This window comes from Euleptes europaea, chromosome 16 (genome assembly GCF_029931775.1).
Source record: "Euleptes europaea isolate rEulEur1 chromosome 16, rEulEur1.hap1, whole genome shotgun sequence".
NCBI lineage: Eukaryota > Metazoa > Chordata > Lepidosauria > Squamata > Sphaerodactylidae > Euleptes > Euleptes europaea.
This window is the reverse complement of record NC_079327.1, coordinates 35990745-36010356: the sequence shown is the minus strand read 5'-3', so window position 1 is coordinate 36010356 and position 19612 is coordinate 35990745. Positions and strand designations below refer to the sequence as shown.

Genomic DNA, 19612 nt, shown 5'->3' with positions numbered 1-19612 from the left:
TTGTTTTGTTTTTTTGTTTTGCCATCAAGTCATAGCTTGCTTATGGTGACCCCATAGGGTTTTCAAGGCAAGAGACATTCAGAGGTGGTTTTCCATTGCCTGCCTCCATGTCACAACCCTGGTATTTCTTGGAGGTCTCCCATCCAAATACTTGCCTTGGCTTCCAAACTTGAGTATTTTGGGCGGGAGCTTCCGCATGATGTCATAATGTAATTGCCCTGTTTCCAGGTTTTCCCTGTCCTCAATATGTTCTTTTCCACACTTGTTCTACTTTGATATCTTTGGAAACAACACAGTCCAAGGGTGTTAGCATGTCATCTGGAAGGAATGGTGTAGATTTTCCTGCCCTGCAAAGGTCCCACCTACATTGACACCATTTTCTTGGCATTTTTCCCCCTGTTGCACCACCTGACGGCTTTTAAAAAATTGGTAATTGCTACAGTGCTTAGAACAGTACTACCACTTTTCTGTTAAAAACTGAAAGAAATATGTTAAAGCACTCTACCTGGTGCATGAAGGACAAAAAAGAAAAGGTGTGGTAAGCTGCTCTGCCTATCATATCCCCAAGAGCCATAGCAGAGTTGCTACTGAACATGTGTGGAAAGGGAAAGTTGAAAAAAGGAGAGAGGAAATTGTACAAAAAATCCTCATGTGTGGAAGCTCTATTGACAAGATGCATGCCTCTGCATTTGCAGTGCTAATAAAAGCAATATGGAGAATCCTCACAGTATGGTAACAACCAAGATTGCTCAGAAAGGAATGATACAGTAATCTGTTCAGACTCAGGCTCGCTGTATAGGTCTCTTGTATTTAACTGGGTACATGTTTAATTACGGATGTACATAATTTTTACTATTGTGGTTTATGTAATTTTTTTAGCATGGATTACTGATTGCATTTTATATAAGTGTTGGTTTAAGACTGTATTTTATGCATGTGCTGGTCTATGACCGTAACAACAATAAACTAAAATAGTCTGTTTAATAGTTGAACTATAGTTGGTAATCATTTTGGGCCTAACCATACAATTGTGCCTACTTGGCTAATTCCTATCAATTACTTTATTCGCTTGTCAGGCAAATGTTTGAAATGAGTGACCTTTTTTAAGAAGTCTGTTTCCTTTGGAAAGTGCAGCTGCATTTAAGTAATGCATTAATAAGAGAGTTTAAAACCCAGTCTTCCTTCATGCAGACATTAAAAAGATTGTCTTCTGCCTGCGGCACATAGCAATCTTTAAAGAGAGAAAGACCTTGAGAGTCAGGAAATAAAAAACCAATTGCAGCTTTCTTCTGCAAAAAGTAGCTGACTAAAGCTATTTTTCCCTCTAGTAGCTCTGGCAGAGGAAGGAAACAAGACTGCAGCTGAAAGAATGGTTTACTGTTTGTTAGCCACAGGAGATCTAATGAGTGTGAATTTGGATATGAATGTGTGCTTTAAGCGAGCTTAAAAGCTCCTTTTGAAAGCAGCTGAGTTTCAAAATCTGTTGTATTTTTTTATTTAGGATTTATGTAGTGATAAGGATTCACTCACAGTTGTTGAAGTTGGTAATTTTAAAGTATATGTGCTTTTGTCTCTTAGACAGTGACCACTCTATCTTTATTGTCTGGATTATCAGTAATGGGTTAAATCAGCTTCAATAAACAGAATGAGTTAATGGACATAGTTTTTACTTCCTTTGCCTCCCCCTCAGCAGCAAACCCACCCAGTTGCGATGATTTCCTCAGAAAACTGTCCTTTTCTAAATTACGAGCCCAATAGTTATTGCCGAAAATAGTTCACCCTATAGGTTTTATCGCAATTTTTAACACTAAGCTTGTGGTGAGATCACAGATGGTCCTCTGAGAAAGGGTGAGCTTAAAATGCACACTAGATTGTTTGCAGATGACACCAAATTATTTAAGGTGGTTAAAACAAAATTGGACTGTGAAGAGCTCCAGAAGGATCTCTTCAAACTGGAGGAATGGGCATTAAAATGGCAAACGACATTCAATGTGAGCAAGTGCAAAGTGATGCATATTGGGGCAAAAATCCCAACTTCACATATACACTGATGGGATCTGTGCTGGCAGTGACAGACTGAGAAAGGGATCTTGGGGTGGTGGATAGCTCAATGAAGATGTCAACCCAGTGTGCAGCTGCTGTAAAAAAGGCAAATTCCATGCTGGCCATAATTAGACAATGAATAGAGAATAAAACCGCTGCTATCATACTGCCCTTGTATAAATCTATGGTGAGACCACACTTGGAATACTGTGTACAGGTCTGGTCACCACACCTAAAAAAGGATATTACAGAGCTTGAGAAGGTGCAGAAAACAGCAACCAAAATGATCAGAGGTCTAGAGCAACTGCCCTATGAGGAGCGGTTAAAACGCTTAGGGCTGTTTAGCTTGGAAAGAAGGTGGTTAAGGGGAGACATGATAGAGGTCTATAAAATTATGCATGGTATGGAGAGAGTGGTCAAGGAGAAGATTTTCTCCCTCATAATACTAGAACATGGGGTTATCTGCTGAAGCTGGAGGGTGACAGATTCAAAACAGATAAAAGGAAGTATTTCTTCACACAACGCATAGTTAAATTGTGGAACTCCCTGCCCCAGGATGTGGTGATGGCTGCCAACTTGGAAGGCTTTAAGAGGGGAGTGGACATGTTCATGGAGGAGAGGGGTATTCGTGGCTACTAGTGAAAATGGATACAAGTCAGGATGCATACCTATTCTCTCCAGGATCAGAGGAGTATGCCTATTATATTAGGTGCTGTGAAACACAGGCAGGACAATGCTGCTGCAGTCATCTTGTTTGGGGGCTTCCTAGAGGCCCCTGGTTGGCCACTGTGTGAGCAGACTGCTGGACTTGATGGGCCTTGGTCTGGTCAAGCATGGCCGTTCTTATGTTCTTATAGTCTAAGTGAGTAGTAATAGGAGCAAGAAGCCTGAAATTGGGATTGCTGAACTAAAGAAGCAGGGTATGCACCAGACCAGACTGGGAAAAGGTATGCTTGAGGAAAAGATAGTTGAAGGCACAAGCATGAGGGGAGGAAGAACAAAAAGGCATTTAAGAAAGTGAGCAGATGACTTCCGGTGGTGCTGCTGGGGAGAGCACTCCATTTCCCCAGGCTGTCCTGGGAGAAATCCAAGTTTGCGTTATTTCTGGGGTACATAGATACCCCAATCCGACCCTTGCAAGTGGGTTGGAAAGCAGGAACTCCCTGCAGCCCGCAAACGCGGTTTGACCTCCTAGGTACTCTGAGGGGGCTTTTTAAGCCCCTCGGAGTCCTGGACGCCGGTCCTGCGAGGGCACTAGGGAAGGACATCGCCAAAACGCAACTTAGGCATCAAGCTCTACCCTCCACCACCTTAATACCAACATAAGGACTACATAAAGAAAAGAACCTCACCTCTTGACACCCAAGTGAGTACAAAAGAACTCTTCGTCTACTTACTGGAAACTTGAACAGACGGGGGGCTGATAAGAATATTTCTGGGACCCCCATTCCTCCTTAATCCGAACTGAAAAAGTTTGATCTGAGTTAGCCATCGGGATTAGCGACAGGAGCCTTATCAATCCGATCAGCCTAAACCATAATAAAGAGTCGGAAGGATACCTTTTGATTGACAAGAACTATCACCAATGGGTCCAAGGGAAGGGGAGGGTGATTTTTCTTCCTGATTTTCCGGCGAAGAATATCCTGCCACGTTTGCAGTAAGGGAGCGCCTGGAACGGAAGACCCTCTATAACAACCTATCTATCATCGGAACTAAAATAACAGGAAGTAGTCGTAGGACCGATTACGCGTCGCACTCGAGTTACTTGGAAATCATTCCTGAAGGAACAACCATCGAGAAGAGGCGGTAGAAGGTCCACGGCACTAGCAACTTCCTGTATACTTCCTGATCAGCCCGACCTAGAGCGACCGAAAAAAACTCACTGGTATTTCAAAACTTTAAAACGCAACTCTAGAGCCAATTTCGACTCTTTTCAACCCGAAAAAATTATAAGGCTGATGTTTGAATTATTATCTTTTAATTAGAACTTTAAAGGCCCTGTCTGTGGACATGTATTTTACCAGCTTCTTTTGGCTTAATACATAGCCCTGCTCCTATGAAATCAAAGGGAATTTTACAGAATTCAAACATGGAAAAAAAAGTACAGGACATGCTTGCTAAACATTCTGAGGCGACAATTAAACAATTAAAACAGATTTCAACACAGATGGCTCAACTGATTTCAATGATGACGACTCTTGATCAATCATCACAGGTAGGCAATCAGAAGTTGGATCTGGTTATAGAAGACATAAAAGTCTTGAAAATTCAAACGATGACCACAAATACAGACATACAAGCAATGGACTCTTCTGCCCAAAAAGTCATGGAAGAATACAAGGATACAAAGAAGAAGACAGAAGTTCAAGAAAGCAACCAGCCGGCGATAAAGAGATCAGACATACAAGAAATGGACTTTTCATTTAAAAAAGTCATGGAACGACGTGTGGATATAAGGAAGAAGAGAGCAGGTCAAGGAATACAGATTGAAGCCACGATGGAGATGAAGCCCAGAAAGAGTTATTTTTGGATACGTATCCTGTCTGAGGAAATGAGAGAGAACAAAGAAATCCTGTTCCCATACCTGACTGGCCTATTTCAGTTACAGAAGGAAGTATTAGACCATGGTTAAAGGATTGATTTAAACATGATTGCTGGATCCAAAGGCTTTGATAGTGTGGACGGGTGGCATGGCTATTAATGATGTAGTGGAATTAAGATTAAGACATCATTTTGGGAATAAAGGGCTAGAAATTCTTGAGAAAAAAGACTGGATTGTTAAAATGTTTGAAGTGGCAGAAATGGCAAAACTCACAGCTATTCTAAATGAAGAAAATGACGTTCGGTTTCTGGGGGAATGGGGGGCGTGGATGCATTATTGTGAATATGAGTTAAAATTGGGAAGAATGGAAGAATATTTTCTAATCTGATCCAGAGGATTATTTTTGGTTTTTTTTATAATGAATAAGCATAATTATATTTACTAACAGATTATGGTTTTTTTTTATACAGGATATTGATAGTTTATTAAGATTAGATTAACTACGACGAGATGAACTTTTTATTAAGAGGAAGATAGAGGTGAAGGGGAAGTCAAAATTTTCCATTTCTTTTTTTTCTTTATTATATGTTATGGAACTATAACAACTTTAGGTTAGAATTGAAATTTTATATTGTCATAGATGTTGTTTAATGCAAGGGAAATTTTTTAGTATAAAATCCAATAAAATCTATATAAAAAAAAAAAAAAAAAGAAAGTGAGCAGATGAGGCAGGAGCGGGTAAAAAAAGGAGAGGGGGTAACAGCAGCCGGAAGGGGGGGCGTTAAGAAAGGAAAAATAAGGAGTGGGAGGCATGGATTGTATACTGCAAAAATGAACTTAATATGCAAAATGTTAAAGGTTATGACCTAGACTAATTCTAATTTGTTACATTTTTTTTCTTAATAATTATAGAATGTTATATATAGAATTAGAAAATAAATGCAAAGAGGATTATGAAGATAAATTAGAGTTAGATGAAGGAAGAGGGGAAGTCACAGTAGTAGAAGAAGACGCTAGAAGTATATATTGTAGGTTAAATTAGATTTGGAATAGATTAATGGATAATGTTAAGTGATTGTATGAATTATTTGAAAAAATAATAATAAAATTTTTTTTAAAAAAGAAAGGAAAAATAATACCTGTTCTATAAAGACAAGAGAAGCTCAGAAGGAGGAGGCAGAATTAGAAGTTGGAAGGGAGAAATAGATATGGGTCAATTGTGAAGGGAAACCTGCCGTTTATTTTATTTAAAATATTTATGAACTTGTAAGGCAAGTAAAGCGTAATTAATAATTCCAATTAAAAATACAGCTAAAGGCCTCTGGCTCCCCTTTTCTGTAATGTTTGATCCTAATTCAGCCCCACCTGTGCTTTTTACTTGTGTTTTTGTGTGCGTTTGCCTCTTTGTGTGAGCCCGGGAGGGGGTTGGGGGCCACCAAGGGGGTCGCAGCCATTTCTCCCCCAATGTTACTCACATTCCATTCTTATGCTGTACCAGAGTTGGCGACCACGTCCCATCGGCGGAAGAGATGCATGAAAGCCGCTGGCTGTACTTCAGGTGACCATGTAGCTCCCTTGGTAACAAACCGTGCCCGGCGCTTGGCTTTTCTTCATCTTCCTAACCTGAAGTCTATCTGTCTGCTGCATGTTTTTCTCTTAGTGCTGTGGAAGACTATGGCTCTCCTGGTTTCATGCAAACTCCCCTTCGTGTGGGCTAAAAGGAAGCAGTTGCCCCTTCTCCATGGTGTGTGTGCCCCTTAAGTTAAAGAGTGAGATTTGTCCTTTTCCTAGGCTGCCCCTGTGACTTTTCAAGCGTCGTCGTGGCACAGAAAAGATCTTCTCAAAGCCAGTCGCTAATGCTTCAGTCCTTTGCATAGTTACTGGAGTCCGAGTTGGAGATATGAAGACTTAGGGATAATTTCTTTAAACAAAAGTGCAGGGTCTTCTTCCCCCCCCCCCCAGAAGATCCCCCCCCCAATTTTTTGACAGCTGAAAAATAGGAAATTTGGGGGCGCACTGGGGGGGGGGGAACCCTGTGAAAGATTTTCCCTTTTTGAATGAGTGAAATCTTTAAGACAAGGTTTTACTGGCTCAAAATGTGTACACTGTAGACTTATACAGTATTTTAAAGGAGGCTTTGTTTAAATGTAACAAATCCTCTATACAGTTATAAGCTGTGATGTATAAATGGTGATGAAACGCTATTGAAGACACCAGTGTTTCTAATGTTACAAAGTTTATCTCAATATCAAACATGCAACTAGCCCTATTGTGACGGCATGAGGTGTTTTTGTACAACACTGTATTTTGTTTGCCACCAGATTTTGTGTGTTGTATTTTCACCTTACTTCAGGCCATCTGAGAAGCAGGAAAAGACAAGACACGTGTGCCAGTGGTAGGACAGGGTGCGGCAGTTTTGCAGTGCTCTCTAGTATCGGCTTAAGAGAATGAAGGCCTTTGTAGAAGTTTAAAGCGTAAACGTGCCAATAGTACAGGTCTATATGGTAGCCCAAATGTTTTACGGGGGAACTGAGGCAGCTCAAGGAATTTGTCCAGAACCGATGGTTTCTCCAATACTGTCAACCCATACAGCTTGTTTTGCAGCCCTCTGAAGCCCTTTTAACTGGGGATCTTGAGAACTGTGTCCATCCTGTCCCATGTTTCTGGCATCCAATTTCTATCAATGTTTAATTTAGCTGTGTTGAGGTAACATGCCTAGCAGGAATTGGCTCCATGTCTGCTGTACATTTGGATACATTTGCTGGGTTTTTTCTGGGTCATTGATGGATGCTGCTGCTAGTAACTACTTGCTTTCCTGCTTCAATATGTGTGTTCTCACCTGTTCTGAACACCCTATTCAGCATTTTTCCCGTGGTTAAATTAATATCATTTTGGCCTTCTGTATGCCTGGATCTTGACTCTGTATGCTGCGCTATAGCTGTCTTCACTTAAAGTATCAGAGCCTCCAAAACTGTTAGGCATGCCAGTATCAAACTGGTCCAGTCTCTCTAGCTGTAGAATTGTTATAACTTTCCTAATTGTAGGATTCCTATTACTTTCCTGCTAGTTTCTGGGACTGACTTGTGAAACATAATTAAGGGATGGCCTCTGCATTCTAAGTATCATACCAATCTCCTAGCATCTGCCTGGATAATATTATGAACTCAACTTCCACATGCAGATTAGTACTGTTATACATATTTACATAAGATACCTTTTGCACTTCTTTAATGTGGTTTTAATTATGAGTTACCGTCATGAAAATGAAACAATGTTCTGGGGTAACAGACAATCATCTGACTCTACAAAATAATATGCAAACAGCAGCTTTATGAATGGGAGATGTATCCAGGGTTTTGAAAAGCAACATCAAGCTAAATAAGTTTGTTGTAATCAACCTCAGAACATAAGTTTGCTATTAAAATCTAGTCTGCCTGAACTGCCACACAAAGGTGTTTGCGTGAAGGCTGTACCGAGTCAGACACTTTTCTGAAAGTGCTAAATAATTGTTTTCAGCCACCTTTTTACAAGAGGCTGGAGTCCAGTTTAAAGGCATTTGAAGTTCAGCTAACCACATGGCTTCCTTTCTTCCCTCCCCCCCCCCCCGATGTTTGTGCAGAGTTGGAGTTGACCCAGATCAAGACCCACCGCCCAGCAACGACAGCTTTCAAGTCTTACAAGGGGTGAGTAATTAACCTTCCAAACAGGTCAATGATGCTGAAATTCCACTTTGACAAATTAGCTTATATATTTTTTAAAAGCGTTAAAAATCATTTGGTGCTAGCCTGACACTGGATTCTGTAAAATGTTTATTGCCTCTAATTTTTCTTCCTTGATCGCTTGACTTGGAGAGTTGATGTCATTGGTTAGGAAGCTTTTCCTGTAGGGCAAACTGACAGCCAGAGCTAAACCCACGTAACCGCAGCAAAACAGGTGGCTAAGTCATTTTGTGGTTCTGCTGCTGCATTAAAAGGATTACAGTTAACATGTTAACACTACTGGAGCTTAGTCTGGTCTGGTCTGGCATTTATCAAATCCTTCATTACTTCCCCCAAGACCGGTAGACAAAGCTAACTTGGAGGGATTTCAGAGACAAGGTAATGCTTTTTCTGGACAGCACTGAGTGTTTAACCCATTACCATATCTTTGAGTGTGTGAGAGAAATCTTACTTTCATATGAAATGAAAGGCTTACAACTCAAATAAAAGCAAATGAAGTTTAAAAGAAGGTGGACCAACTTCAGAAACAGCCCAGTGCTTTTTAAAAAATTGTACAACGCTTTCAAAACCGTTGATATCAAAGGGAGCTTAGTATTCAGCAAAGAAGTGTGTGTGAAGTGTGTGTGTGTTTTTAAATATTAAACGTTATCACTACATTGAGGTGTAAGAAGGTGACTTGTGAGTGGCTGTTGATACCATTCTTTCCAAGGTGGAGGAATTGCTAGGCTGCTTATTGGAAGCTTATCTGTGTCATCTTCATTAGATCATAATAACGTTAGATCTAAGGTGAGGAAATGCTCCCCCTTCATGAGGAACAACTCCATTGGTTGTACTCTCCCAGCAGGAATATTAAATGTCCAGGGTAAAGCTGAAGGTAAGTACTTCTAGCCCCAACAAGCTTCACAGAACCAAAAAGTAAACCCCAATTGTGAGATACAGACTCCAAAGGCTGTGCTTCCTATACCAGGAAAGTTTGAAGTATCCAAAGATGTCAGAGGTCAACACAATCTCATAGTCCATGTTCCATCTTCTCTGTCTTTTCTGTTGACCTGTTTGTTTCAGGAAACTATTGACAGCTGACCTAATAGAACTGGGTCCAACTTTTCAATCAGAATCCTTTTTCATAATAATGAGCTCAAATTTTAAATTCTTTGTCTCCTATGTTTTTATTTACGTTACTTATAGTCCACCTCTCTCACTGAGAATCAAGGCAGATTACACAGTGCAAGTTCATGCAGTCAATAGGATGGGACATCCAATAAGTAATTTAATAGGATTAGGCTGCAGAAATTAAAACAAAGTAAAAAGTCCAAGCTCTGCTCACGACCTGAGTTCAATCCCGATGGAAGTTGGTTTCAGGTAGCCGGCTCAAGGTTGACTCAGCCTTCCATCCTTCCGAGGTTGGTAAAATGAGTACCCAGCTTGCTGGGGGGTAAAGGGAAGATGACTGGGGAAGGCACTGGCAAACCACCCTGTAAACAAAATCTGCCTAGGAAACATCGGGATGTGATGTCATCCCATGGGTCAGGAATAGGGGACCTTTACCTATAAAAATCTTGGACAAAGCTGAATCAAAGCATAAGTATTAACACAGTATATTAAAGGGAGCACAGGTTACATAATAGGATAATGTATACAGCAACAGATACTTGTTTTTTGTCATCAAGTCACAGCTGACTTATGTCGACTATGTAGGGTTTTCAAGGCAAGAGATGTTCGGAGGTTTTTTGCCATTGCCGGCTTCTGCATCGCAACCCTGGTATTCCTTGGAGGTCTCCCATCCAAATATTAGCCAGGGTCAGGTCTGAGACTGTGTGACTGTTCCTAGATCACCCAGCAAGCTTCCATGGCATGAATGTGGATTTGAATCTGGGTTTCCTAGGTTCTACTCTGACACCTTAACCAATACATCATGTTGGCTCTCTGAGCAACAGATAGTGCATACTATATGCAATAATCTAATCTTCTCTTTGTTAAAGAATTCTTCTTGAATCATTCTGTGACAATAAAGCCCTATTACCTGTATAAAAATACCCTCCTGAATAATTTAGCTTTGTGTAGTGTGATAAATGCCAAGAGAGTGGGAGCCTTCCTGAACTTATCAGGCAGCAGGCCAATTCAATAAGGTGGGAGTGGCAACAGAGAATACATGTGTTTAATGCAAATGTTATCTCAACAGGATGGTCCAGATGTTGAAAGAAGGAACAGGACAAAGCAGGAAAGTGCTTGGATCTTCAGGCTATGGTATAGCTTTGACCACAAGTATCCTTTTCAACCTCTTACCAAAAAATAATAATCCAAAAAACAAAACAAAAAACTTTGGTAAGCAAAAAATATAGTCCTGCAAAAGCAATGCCCAGATGTGCTTCTATAGATTACAGAAGTCGTAAGTAGCAGTTGTGTGCTAGGCTGGTCATTAGTATGAAACTATGAAGTGCATTAATATAAAGTAAGTAGTTAAGTTCTTTAGTGGCTAATGCGAGTGTTTCATGAAAGCCACAATTTAAGAAGGATGTTGACAAGTTGGAGCGTGTCCAGAGGAGGGCGACCAGAATGGTCAAAGGTCTGGAATCCATGCCCTATGAGGAGAGACTTAAGGAGCTGGGTTTGTTTAGTCTGGAGAAGAGAAGGTTAAGGGGTGACATGATAGCCATGTTTAAATATTTGAAGGGATGTCATGTTGTTGAGGGAACTAGCTTGTTCTCTGTTGCTCCAGAGACTAGGACACGGAGTAATGGATTTAAACTAAGAGAAAAGCGATTCCATTAGGAAGAACTTTCTGACGATGAGGGCTGTTCAACAGTGGAATGCGCTGCCTCGGAGGGTGGTGGAGTCCCCATCTTTAAGCAGAGGCTGGATGGCCATCTGTCAGGAGTGCTTTGGTTGTGGGATCTTGCATGGCAGGGGGTTGGACTGGATGGCCCTTGTGGTCTCTTCCAACCTTGTGAACTTGTGAAAGCCTATGCTGTCGTGTTCTAACTCCATCCTCTCTCCAAGGAGCTTAAGGTAGCATACTTGAAGGTACTGTATATTATCCCTGGAAGAACACTGGGTGGTAGATTAGGCTAAGGGACAGTGACTTCCCAAGGTCATCCAGTGAGTTTATAGGGAGTTTTAACCAGTATTTACCTAGTTCACCCCTCTCCACTGTATTAAACCGGCCTTTAATTGCTTCAGTGTCTTGGTGTTGAATTTGAACTGTTAAGTTCAAGAAACCTCAACCAAACACTTCTGTTAAATTATTACGGTGGAGTCAACCTCATTTCTAAGAAAGGAGGCAAGAGCCAAATCCCACCATTTTAATAATTTGAATGATGCCTAGACTTGGTTCGGTCACCGTAACTCTTCTCAGCTGAATGGGTTCTGTGCTTCAGGCTAAAACTTCAAAATGTTTGTGCCTGAGAGAGTCAGCCTGGTATTTTGTGATATTGTGCTGGCATTGCCGACCGGCTCCCCTGTTCGAAGAACTTCATGAGTTGGTGCAGCAAGTCACACCACTCAGTTGATTAAACGAGCGCTGTTGCCTTTCTGAGCTCCAGCAAGAGCGGGTCTGAGGAATAATCAAAAAACAACAACCCCAAGCTACTCTGTCAGAAACCATGACTTAAAAACAAATACGTGAATCAAAGTGTAGAGAGAGATTTCTTTCCTTAATGGCACACTGAAAGTTACTTGAAGCCCATCCTTACACACAGTGGCCCTCCACTAACAACAACTCTTCCAAGCTGGTGTGGATTGATAGCTCGCTGCTTGACGACTCCTCAGGTTTATGAGGTAAGCACAATTTTGCCCATAAAAGTTCTCCTTTCCCGAAAAAGATTTTCCTTTGCAGCAAAAAGTGTCTCTTGCACTTCAGCAATATAAATCGGTGGAATGCTCTGAGCATTAGACAGACCTGCAGAAAGTAAACCACTGCTGCACCACTGAAATGATTGAATCTAGGCTGCAAAGATTCTTGTTAAGGAAGATCGTGTAATTGGGTTTCAGCTGATGGAAGGGAGGAGGTTTTCCACCGATTCCCTCCTTGTGCTGCAGATCTTTTTTGGGGGGGGGGCACCCGGAAAGACTACTGGCAAGTGGCCCCAACCCCCTCCAAGTCCTTGCAGGCTGGAAGGCTTAGCAGAAGGGAGGGATCAAGAGGGACCACAGATAACGGCTGACTGCCAAGGGCCGCTAAAAGACCTCTGGTGAGGTTGGCGCACAAGCATGCACTCAGATGGATGCCCACACACAAAAAATGAGCGGAGTGCTAGAAAGATGTATGCAGGCTTCTAGATTATCGAGCTAGGATTTTTCACGATTGATTTACTGTGTTCTCTGCTGCTGGCTCTGAGGAGACTTTAATGGCATTAGTTTATGTCTGAAAATTCACACAGATGGCGTCTAGTGCTTTGCTAAATGCAGGGCTGTGTCGTATGGCAACCTGATTTTTGTTTAGTGAGGAATTTCTACTGAAAACCAGTCGTAAAAACGCTGGTGCCTGAGTGTCAATTCCATCTGAGCTCATACAAAATAACTTTACATGGGAATGTGAAATGTACACTATTTAAATGGATGGGTGCTTTGTGTATTATTGTTGTTGTTTTTTTATGCGATGGAGTAAATAAGGCTTGAATGACTAAGAATGTAAGGAATTGGAGAGGCCAGTTTAGGGCTATTTTTGGAAGAATTTCAAGTCACTTGGGATCCACATGGATTGCATTCCTGCCTCTTTCAAAAGAATGTTTCAGATTACTTAGGCTCCATCTGAAGTGTTCACATGCCCTTTCCACTTAAAGCAACATAATCCTGGGTAGGCATATTAAGCCAAGCTGTCATTGTTTTTAAAAGCAATTTTCATGCGTATGAGCTTATTTAGAAATCGTATATAAGACACATTTTGTTGGCTGTAATTTATAGTTTGATCTGGGATAAAGCTAAACAAATTATGAAAGGCAGAGCCTCTTCGAGAAAGTGGATTGAAGCTGAGTTGTTTCCACTCTAAAGTACTCCTGGCATGGCCCCAGAGGACTGTGGAGAAAAAACGGAGTGCCTGTTTTTGGAAAAAGGAAGAAAAATTATTTGGGACGTTACAAAGCTATTAGTTGGTATATTTTGCCTGGGAATATTGTAGAGCATCTAACTTAAAAACACACTGTTTAAAAATTTAGTCTTCCCTTCATCTACCGCAAAACTACTTTCATTTCACTGACAAAAAATATTAGCGAAAAGGCAGCAGAAAATCATTTCGATTTGGATCCTTTCGATTTGAAAGAAGAAAAAGCTCTGAAATAAATCCAAGTTGCAGTTTTGAAGCCTCAGTAGCTACTGGCTGAAAGCCCTCTGGCTTCAGTAGGGTAAAATGTAGTCTAAAAGCATAATTATGAACACTCTAACCAGTGTGAAATTTTAAAAACTGAGAGCGCCCAGGCCCTAATAATGGCTTGGAAGGTGTGCAGTTTGAACAGTGGACCAAGGAAGTAGGCAGTATTATCAGTTGTTAGACTTGCATGTGTGAATTTCCTGTGAAAGTGAAGTAGACATGATATTATACATACACAAAAATTTATAGAGGTCTTTGATCTATGTTAAGATATTACTTTCAGCAGTTGAATATGAAATGAGTTCTAGCTGCAGTCCTACCAGTTGCTTCAGTCTGTGGAATTTCTCTAAGTTTGCTCCGGATCCTTTAACATTCTCTAGCATTTTTACTTATTTTTTAGTAACCACCATCACTGATAAAGAATATTAAAACATGTGCTGTTCTTTTTTTTAAAAAAACAACAACAACCCACAAACACCCTACCCGGACCCTTTTTTTTCTTCCAGAATCATGAACAGCTTAGAGATGAAGACTCTGATTTTATTCTTAATGACAGTGATCTGACTTTGACATATGGGGACACCACCATAACTGCTAATGGATCCTCTGGCTCGCACACTGCTACTACTAGCCTTGATGGCAGGAAGACAAAAAGTAGCTCAGAGGAGGCTTTGGAACGTGATTTGGGAACAGAAGCACCTGAGGTGATGAGCAGAGGAACTCGGCTAGTGTTTCCATTGGATGCGTGATGATCTGCTTAGTCAAGACAGCAGTATGCCCAAGGATCCAAGATGGCTGTCGGTCCCAATGTCAGTGGAGGTGCTTAGCAAGTTCAATTAATATCTCTTGTACAAGTGGTTTATCGAGATCTGAAGATGCCACCCTTGACCCTCTCTCTTTTAACTTAAGATCCTGACATTGTCTAAACCAGACAAGTGAAAAAATTGGGTCAGTGTCTCTCTCTCTAAAAAAAAAGCATACTTGAAATTTAAAGCAGCATGCTATAATCATCTCATTGTGCTGCAGCACTAGTCTGACAAGAGATGTTGGAATATTAACTGTAATAACAGGCCACCAACAAAAGCTTTTGGCCTGGAAAGGAAGAGAGGATGCTGGTGTCTATCGTAGATAGAAAGTGCAATGTTTATTTGACTTATACTTGAAAAAAGGAAGGAACAAAAGACAACAATTCTACAATGCAAAATATTAACATCAGCAACACTGTTCTGAGATGTGTCACTGAGAAACAAAGCTCCATTTCATTTCAGGGGATTTTTTTTTTTTAAGTCCTTGCTAGTGTTTGTCTCAAAGGGGAAAGTGTTCTCTCTTCTCATAACCTGGGAAAATGTATTGACATTTCTGTTCAGAGATCCATGGTTGCGTCACAAGCAAGTCCATTTATTTGCCACCCATAACATGCATTTCTGGTCTTGTGCCCTTAATACATCAGGTTCTCTTGCTAAAGTTATAGAATTCCTTGGTGGAAGGAATGACTAGTGACCCTGTGACAACTGTAGATGGTGACCACCCTCTTCACAAGTGCAAGAGTTTAATACTGTGAAGACCAAGTATTGAGTGCAATGCAATTGCCTGTTCAAGATGCACAAGTATTCATGGCATCTGGCTCAAGTTCCAAGTTCTGGATTTAAACTGTGCGTCTTAATCAAGGAGGATGAGCCAACCCAAATGTTTCTCTTTACATGATGCTTACATCAGAGCAAAAGCAAAATGTTTTTGTTTCTCTGGAAACCATGTGGGTGTGTTAGCAGCATGTTGCACTATTATCCAGATATTTTAAAATGGTGCTGTGCCTTTTCCCTGTAATAATAGAAGAATATCATGTTGTAATGTGAAAAGAAAATCCTTTATATAGGATACAAAAATGAATGACCTCAGTGATGCAATTAGATCTCCGTTTCCCTGCCCAGGAGCTCAGCTGCCACAAGCAGGATTCAGTGTAATGTTTTGACTGTCATGGGTGGGGTTTTTCTTAAACCAACTACCTTGTAATTTAATTGTGACAAATATGCTTAGGGAGATCTTAAAAAAAATATCCCTTTTTTCTGCCTACTACCATGAAATCCAACCTTTACTTGCCCATTTTATCTTAGTCTGTTTTGTGAAGCATAAATGAAATTGGAACCAACCTAATAAAGTTCATAATTCTCTTCTTCTTTCCTGTTGTGGTAATTTTTGCATGCTAAGCAAAGAGGATTGCAACCTTTATGGGAGCTGGAAGTAAGCAGCTTACTCTTTCACAGTAGAACTAAGCAAAAAACACCTATGCTGCAACAAGAAGTTGTAGGAAAGAGACAGCACTGAGCTCAGGAAAATCAATTGCATCGCTATATTAGGCTTACAAACCAAATAAGTTGTATACTTCAACAGTAATATTACAAAGCTAAGATAAGTAACCAAAGTTTACTTTGGTTACTTACCTTAGCTTTGTAATATTATTACTGTTGAAGTATACAACTTATTTGGCTTGTAAGCCTAATATAGCGATGCAATTGATTTTCCTGAGCTCCGTGCTGTCTTTCTTTCCTACTCTTTCACAGTAGCCAGGAACCTATGCCTCCCAATCTTGTGAGTTTGTGCTGACAAAACTTTCAATGTCTTCAATGAGCTTTCTTTCCAATAAGTATGCAAATGATCCTACTCTTCATTACAAAGATGAAACATCTCTGGTTATGCCTGTACAGTCTTAGTCCCTACAATAAGGCAGGATGCAGCTGTGCAAAAACACCCTTGAAAGAGTAGCTAATAGAAAACAACCCTGATTAAAAACAGGTCCAGGTGGCATCAGCAGAAGGAATATATGTTCTTGTAAGGCAAAGAATGCCTTCAGTAAAGCAAACCTATGTTATTGCCTATTCGTTCCAATTTTAAATTGGTCTTAACACCTGTATGTCAACTAGCTTTTCTCTGGATAATTGCCATTTCAGATCCAAATTCATTAAGTTTCGGGTGACAGGACTAAGGAGTACTCATGGCCACAGGCATCAGTGAGGTGAGATTTGGCAGTGTTTCACAACATATGCTTTTTAAGTGTGCACAATCATAGCTCAGTTGTCATCACTTGAACAGGCCTGGGTGAATCATTGGATTTGCATGTCTTGGCAAGCTGTTTAATAATCATATGCTTTTATGACATGTCATAGTTTGCTGGAACTACAAACTATGGTTTAATCCTGGCTGTGAGTCTTGGTTTGGATGGACTTAAACCGTGGCTGGAAATCCCAACCTGGAGGGAATGTATCAGCAGTTCTGACATAATGAAAAATTTAGTTTACTATGCAAGTGGAAGTGTTTAAATTGGCCATGTGGTCCCAAAGCACATGATGCAGCAGTAGTGCTGAAGCTAAGCAGGTATGTGTCTGATTCATGCCTGGATGGGAGACCTCCTGGAATTTATACAGACATATAGTGTATATGTATATGGTTGTCACCACCTCCATTATATCTTTACAACAACCCTGTGAGGTATGAGAGGTTGAAACTGAATGACTGGCCCATGGTTATTGAGAGAACTTCACAGCTGAGTAGGGAACTGAACCTGGGTCTTCCCGTTTCTAATTACAATACTATATTGGCTCTGTAGGCTAAAGACTATGGGGCCACTGCAAAAAAAGCATCCTATCTTGTTTCCATTCCTTTTCTCTTTCCCCCACCTATAAAGTAAGATAATGTGTGATGTCATATGTTGTATATAGGCTTGCCTATCCATAGCCAGGAATGCCCATTTCACATCCACCATTTCTGCTACATGTTACGGGGGTGAGAAGGGTTCAACATAGTTGCCATTCTTGCTCTGAGGGAAGGGCATCCTGGAAACTGTGGGTGATTCCCATTGCGTGCTCAGGGAGGCAGGACCAAATCTTTCACTTCCTGTCTTCCTGGGTGGGAATCACCCATTTAGCCCAGTTTCCGTCCTGCCTCACATGGGGTGAGCAGCATTCTAGCACAGCTCCACACTAGCCTTAGTAGTTCTTAGGGAAACTTTTCTCAAAACTATCTTCTTTTTTCTATTGCCTTCCTAACAACCCTTATATAAAAATCCTAGTATCTTACCTCCTTTGGCTTCTGTTCCAATACCCCCCTCCCCTTTTTTGATCTTCCAAGAGTTCAAAATGGTGTCCAGAGGGAAGAATGCTGAAGACCACAATTCAGCCCTTGTCGTTTTGACTGGCACACAGAGCTGGAGCATTGTAATGGCGCAGACGGGGTACCGCAGAGTTTTGGAGGGACAGAAAGACCAGCATGCCAAAAAAATCACAACTGGAAGAGCCGCATAAAAAAGACACAAAGCCTCAGAGTGCCTGAACAGCTTTTACATCGGCCCACCTCAACCCTTGCGGAGATAGGAAAGCCCAGAATGCAGCAGAACAAGCAGGACTGGCTTGATCAGGGGGAGAAGTTCTACAGTCTACAGGCGGTAATGTACTCCCTCCCCCTTCTCACAAAGACGCGTTTGGGAGGCCAGTAACCCAGTCGGAGGTACTGGCTATAGTTATCATGACACTGGAGAAACAACTTCAAGCCATCAAAGCATTGCAGGCCCCATCCCTTTCTGATTCCCTATGGGTTCGGTTGGCTCCCCTGGGAGTACCCCCCTCCACCAATTCCAGCCTTGGGAATGCCTAGATGGGGATCCACAGTCAGCCTTAGGGAGGCCTGGCAAGCAACAGCCGACCAAGGCAGGTATGAAAGCCTCCTTTGCAGTGGCAGGTCCCAGCCACCAGGAGGAGTGCTCCTACCATAACCTAGACTCTGAGGACAAGAGGGAAGAGGGGGAATTTGTATCTGACGAGCAGCCCAGATTATTTGCAACAGAGGACTATCAAGGTCTCCTGTAAAGGCCATAATGGCTTTAGATCTGAATGAAGAACCAGACTCTGCTGAGGAGCCCAAGTTTAAATCTAGGCCTAAGGGCACTAAGGAATTATTTCCTAGATCTCAGAACCAGAACAACATGGTCTCATTTCCAGAATATTTTGAATCTGTATAAGGGCCAAGTGGGGCAAGCCTGTTACCAACAGGCAGTTTCCTGCAAGCACCAAAAGATTCCATAAAATGGCACCGCATGCCATGGACATGTTTCAAATGCTTTAATTGATGCCTCAGTGGCCACCATCCAATCTTCCACCCTTTTGTCAGAGGATGGCATAGGATCTATTAGAGATCCATTGGATTGGAAGGCCGATGCTTTAACCAAAAAAGCTCATGAGGCCTCCACACTGGTGATCCAAGCCATAGCCACTACATCTGTATTAGCAAAGGCATCCATTGTATGTGTCAGAAAGCTAATCTAACTAATGCCTGGGGATGACCGTCAGATAGCCTAAAGTCTTAGTAGGGTTCTCAAGGCTGCCACCTTCATGTCTGATGTGTCCCTGGATGCTATGGCTTCGTTGCAGCCACCTTAGCTATTAGGAGGGCTTTGTGCTTAAGGGCCTGGCAGGCTGGTGTTAGATCCAAATCAATAGTGATGGCCTATCCCTTCCAAGAGGGAAGATTGTTTGGGGATAGACTGGATAAAATACTAGTAGAAACAGAGGGCAAGAAAAGAGCACTGACAAAGTATATCAGGAAAGATAGAAGGGGATCATCCGCCTTTCCTAACTTCAGGTCCTACCACACCCTCTTTCTCTTCAGACCAGACCAGAAGAGGAGCTTCTGGCACAGCAGAAGGGGTTTCTTTTGTAAAGGGAGTCAATTCAACCCGCCCTTTCAGGAACAACAACTCCGCCATGGCAAAGGGGAGATAATTCCCAAAATGACTAAACAGTGATGCCAGGCAACCAGACGTTGGGGGGAGACTGCAGTTATTCAGTGACAGAACTATATTTTTCTTCACATTTTGTTCTGTGAGTTAATTGTCTGACCAACATAATTCATCATTGTACTCAAATGAATATTGATATTTTCTTTCAGCCCACTGGGTCTTCTAATTGTTCGGCCTTTTTTACAAAAGGTAAAAAATACCCCTATTTGTTGAAGGCAAAA

General features: G+C 41.4%; 1 protein-coding gene across 1 annotated transcript in view; it reads left to right on the top strand.

The window, feature by feature from the left end:
- SLC9A7 (solute carrier family 9 member A7) overlaps positions 1-14481 on the top strand; it is a 65867-nt gene extending 51386 nt beyond the window's left edge. Inside the window, exons 14-18 of the mRNA XM_056861719.1 lie at positions 6084-6143; positions 8205-8268; positions 10484-10566; positions 11973-12078; positions 14113-14481. Of these exons, the coding sequence (XP_056717697.1) occupies positions 6084-6143; positions 8205-8268; positions 10484-10566; positions 11973-12078; positions 14113-14355 (556 nt within the window). The 3' untranslated portion in view covers positions 14356-14481. The remainder of the gene's footprint in view (positions 1-6083; positions 6144-8204; positions 8269-10483; positions 10567-11972; positions 12079-14112) is intronic.
- The last annotated feature ends 5131 nt before the right edge of the window (positions 14482-19612 follow it).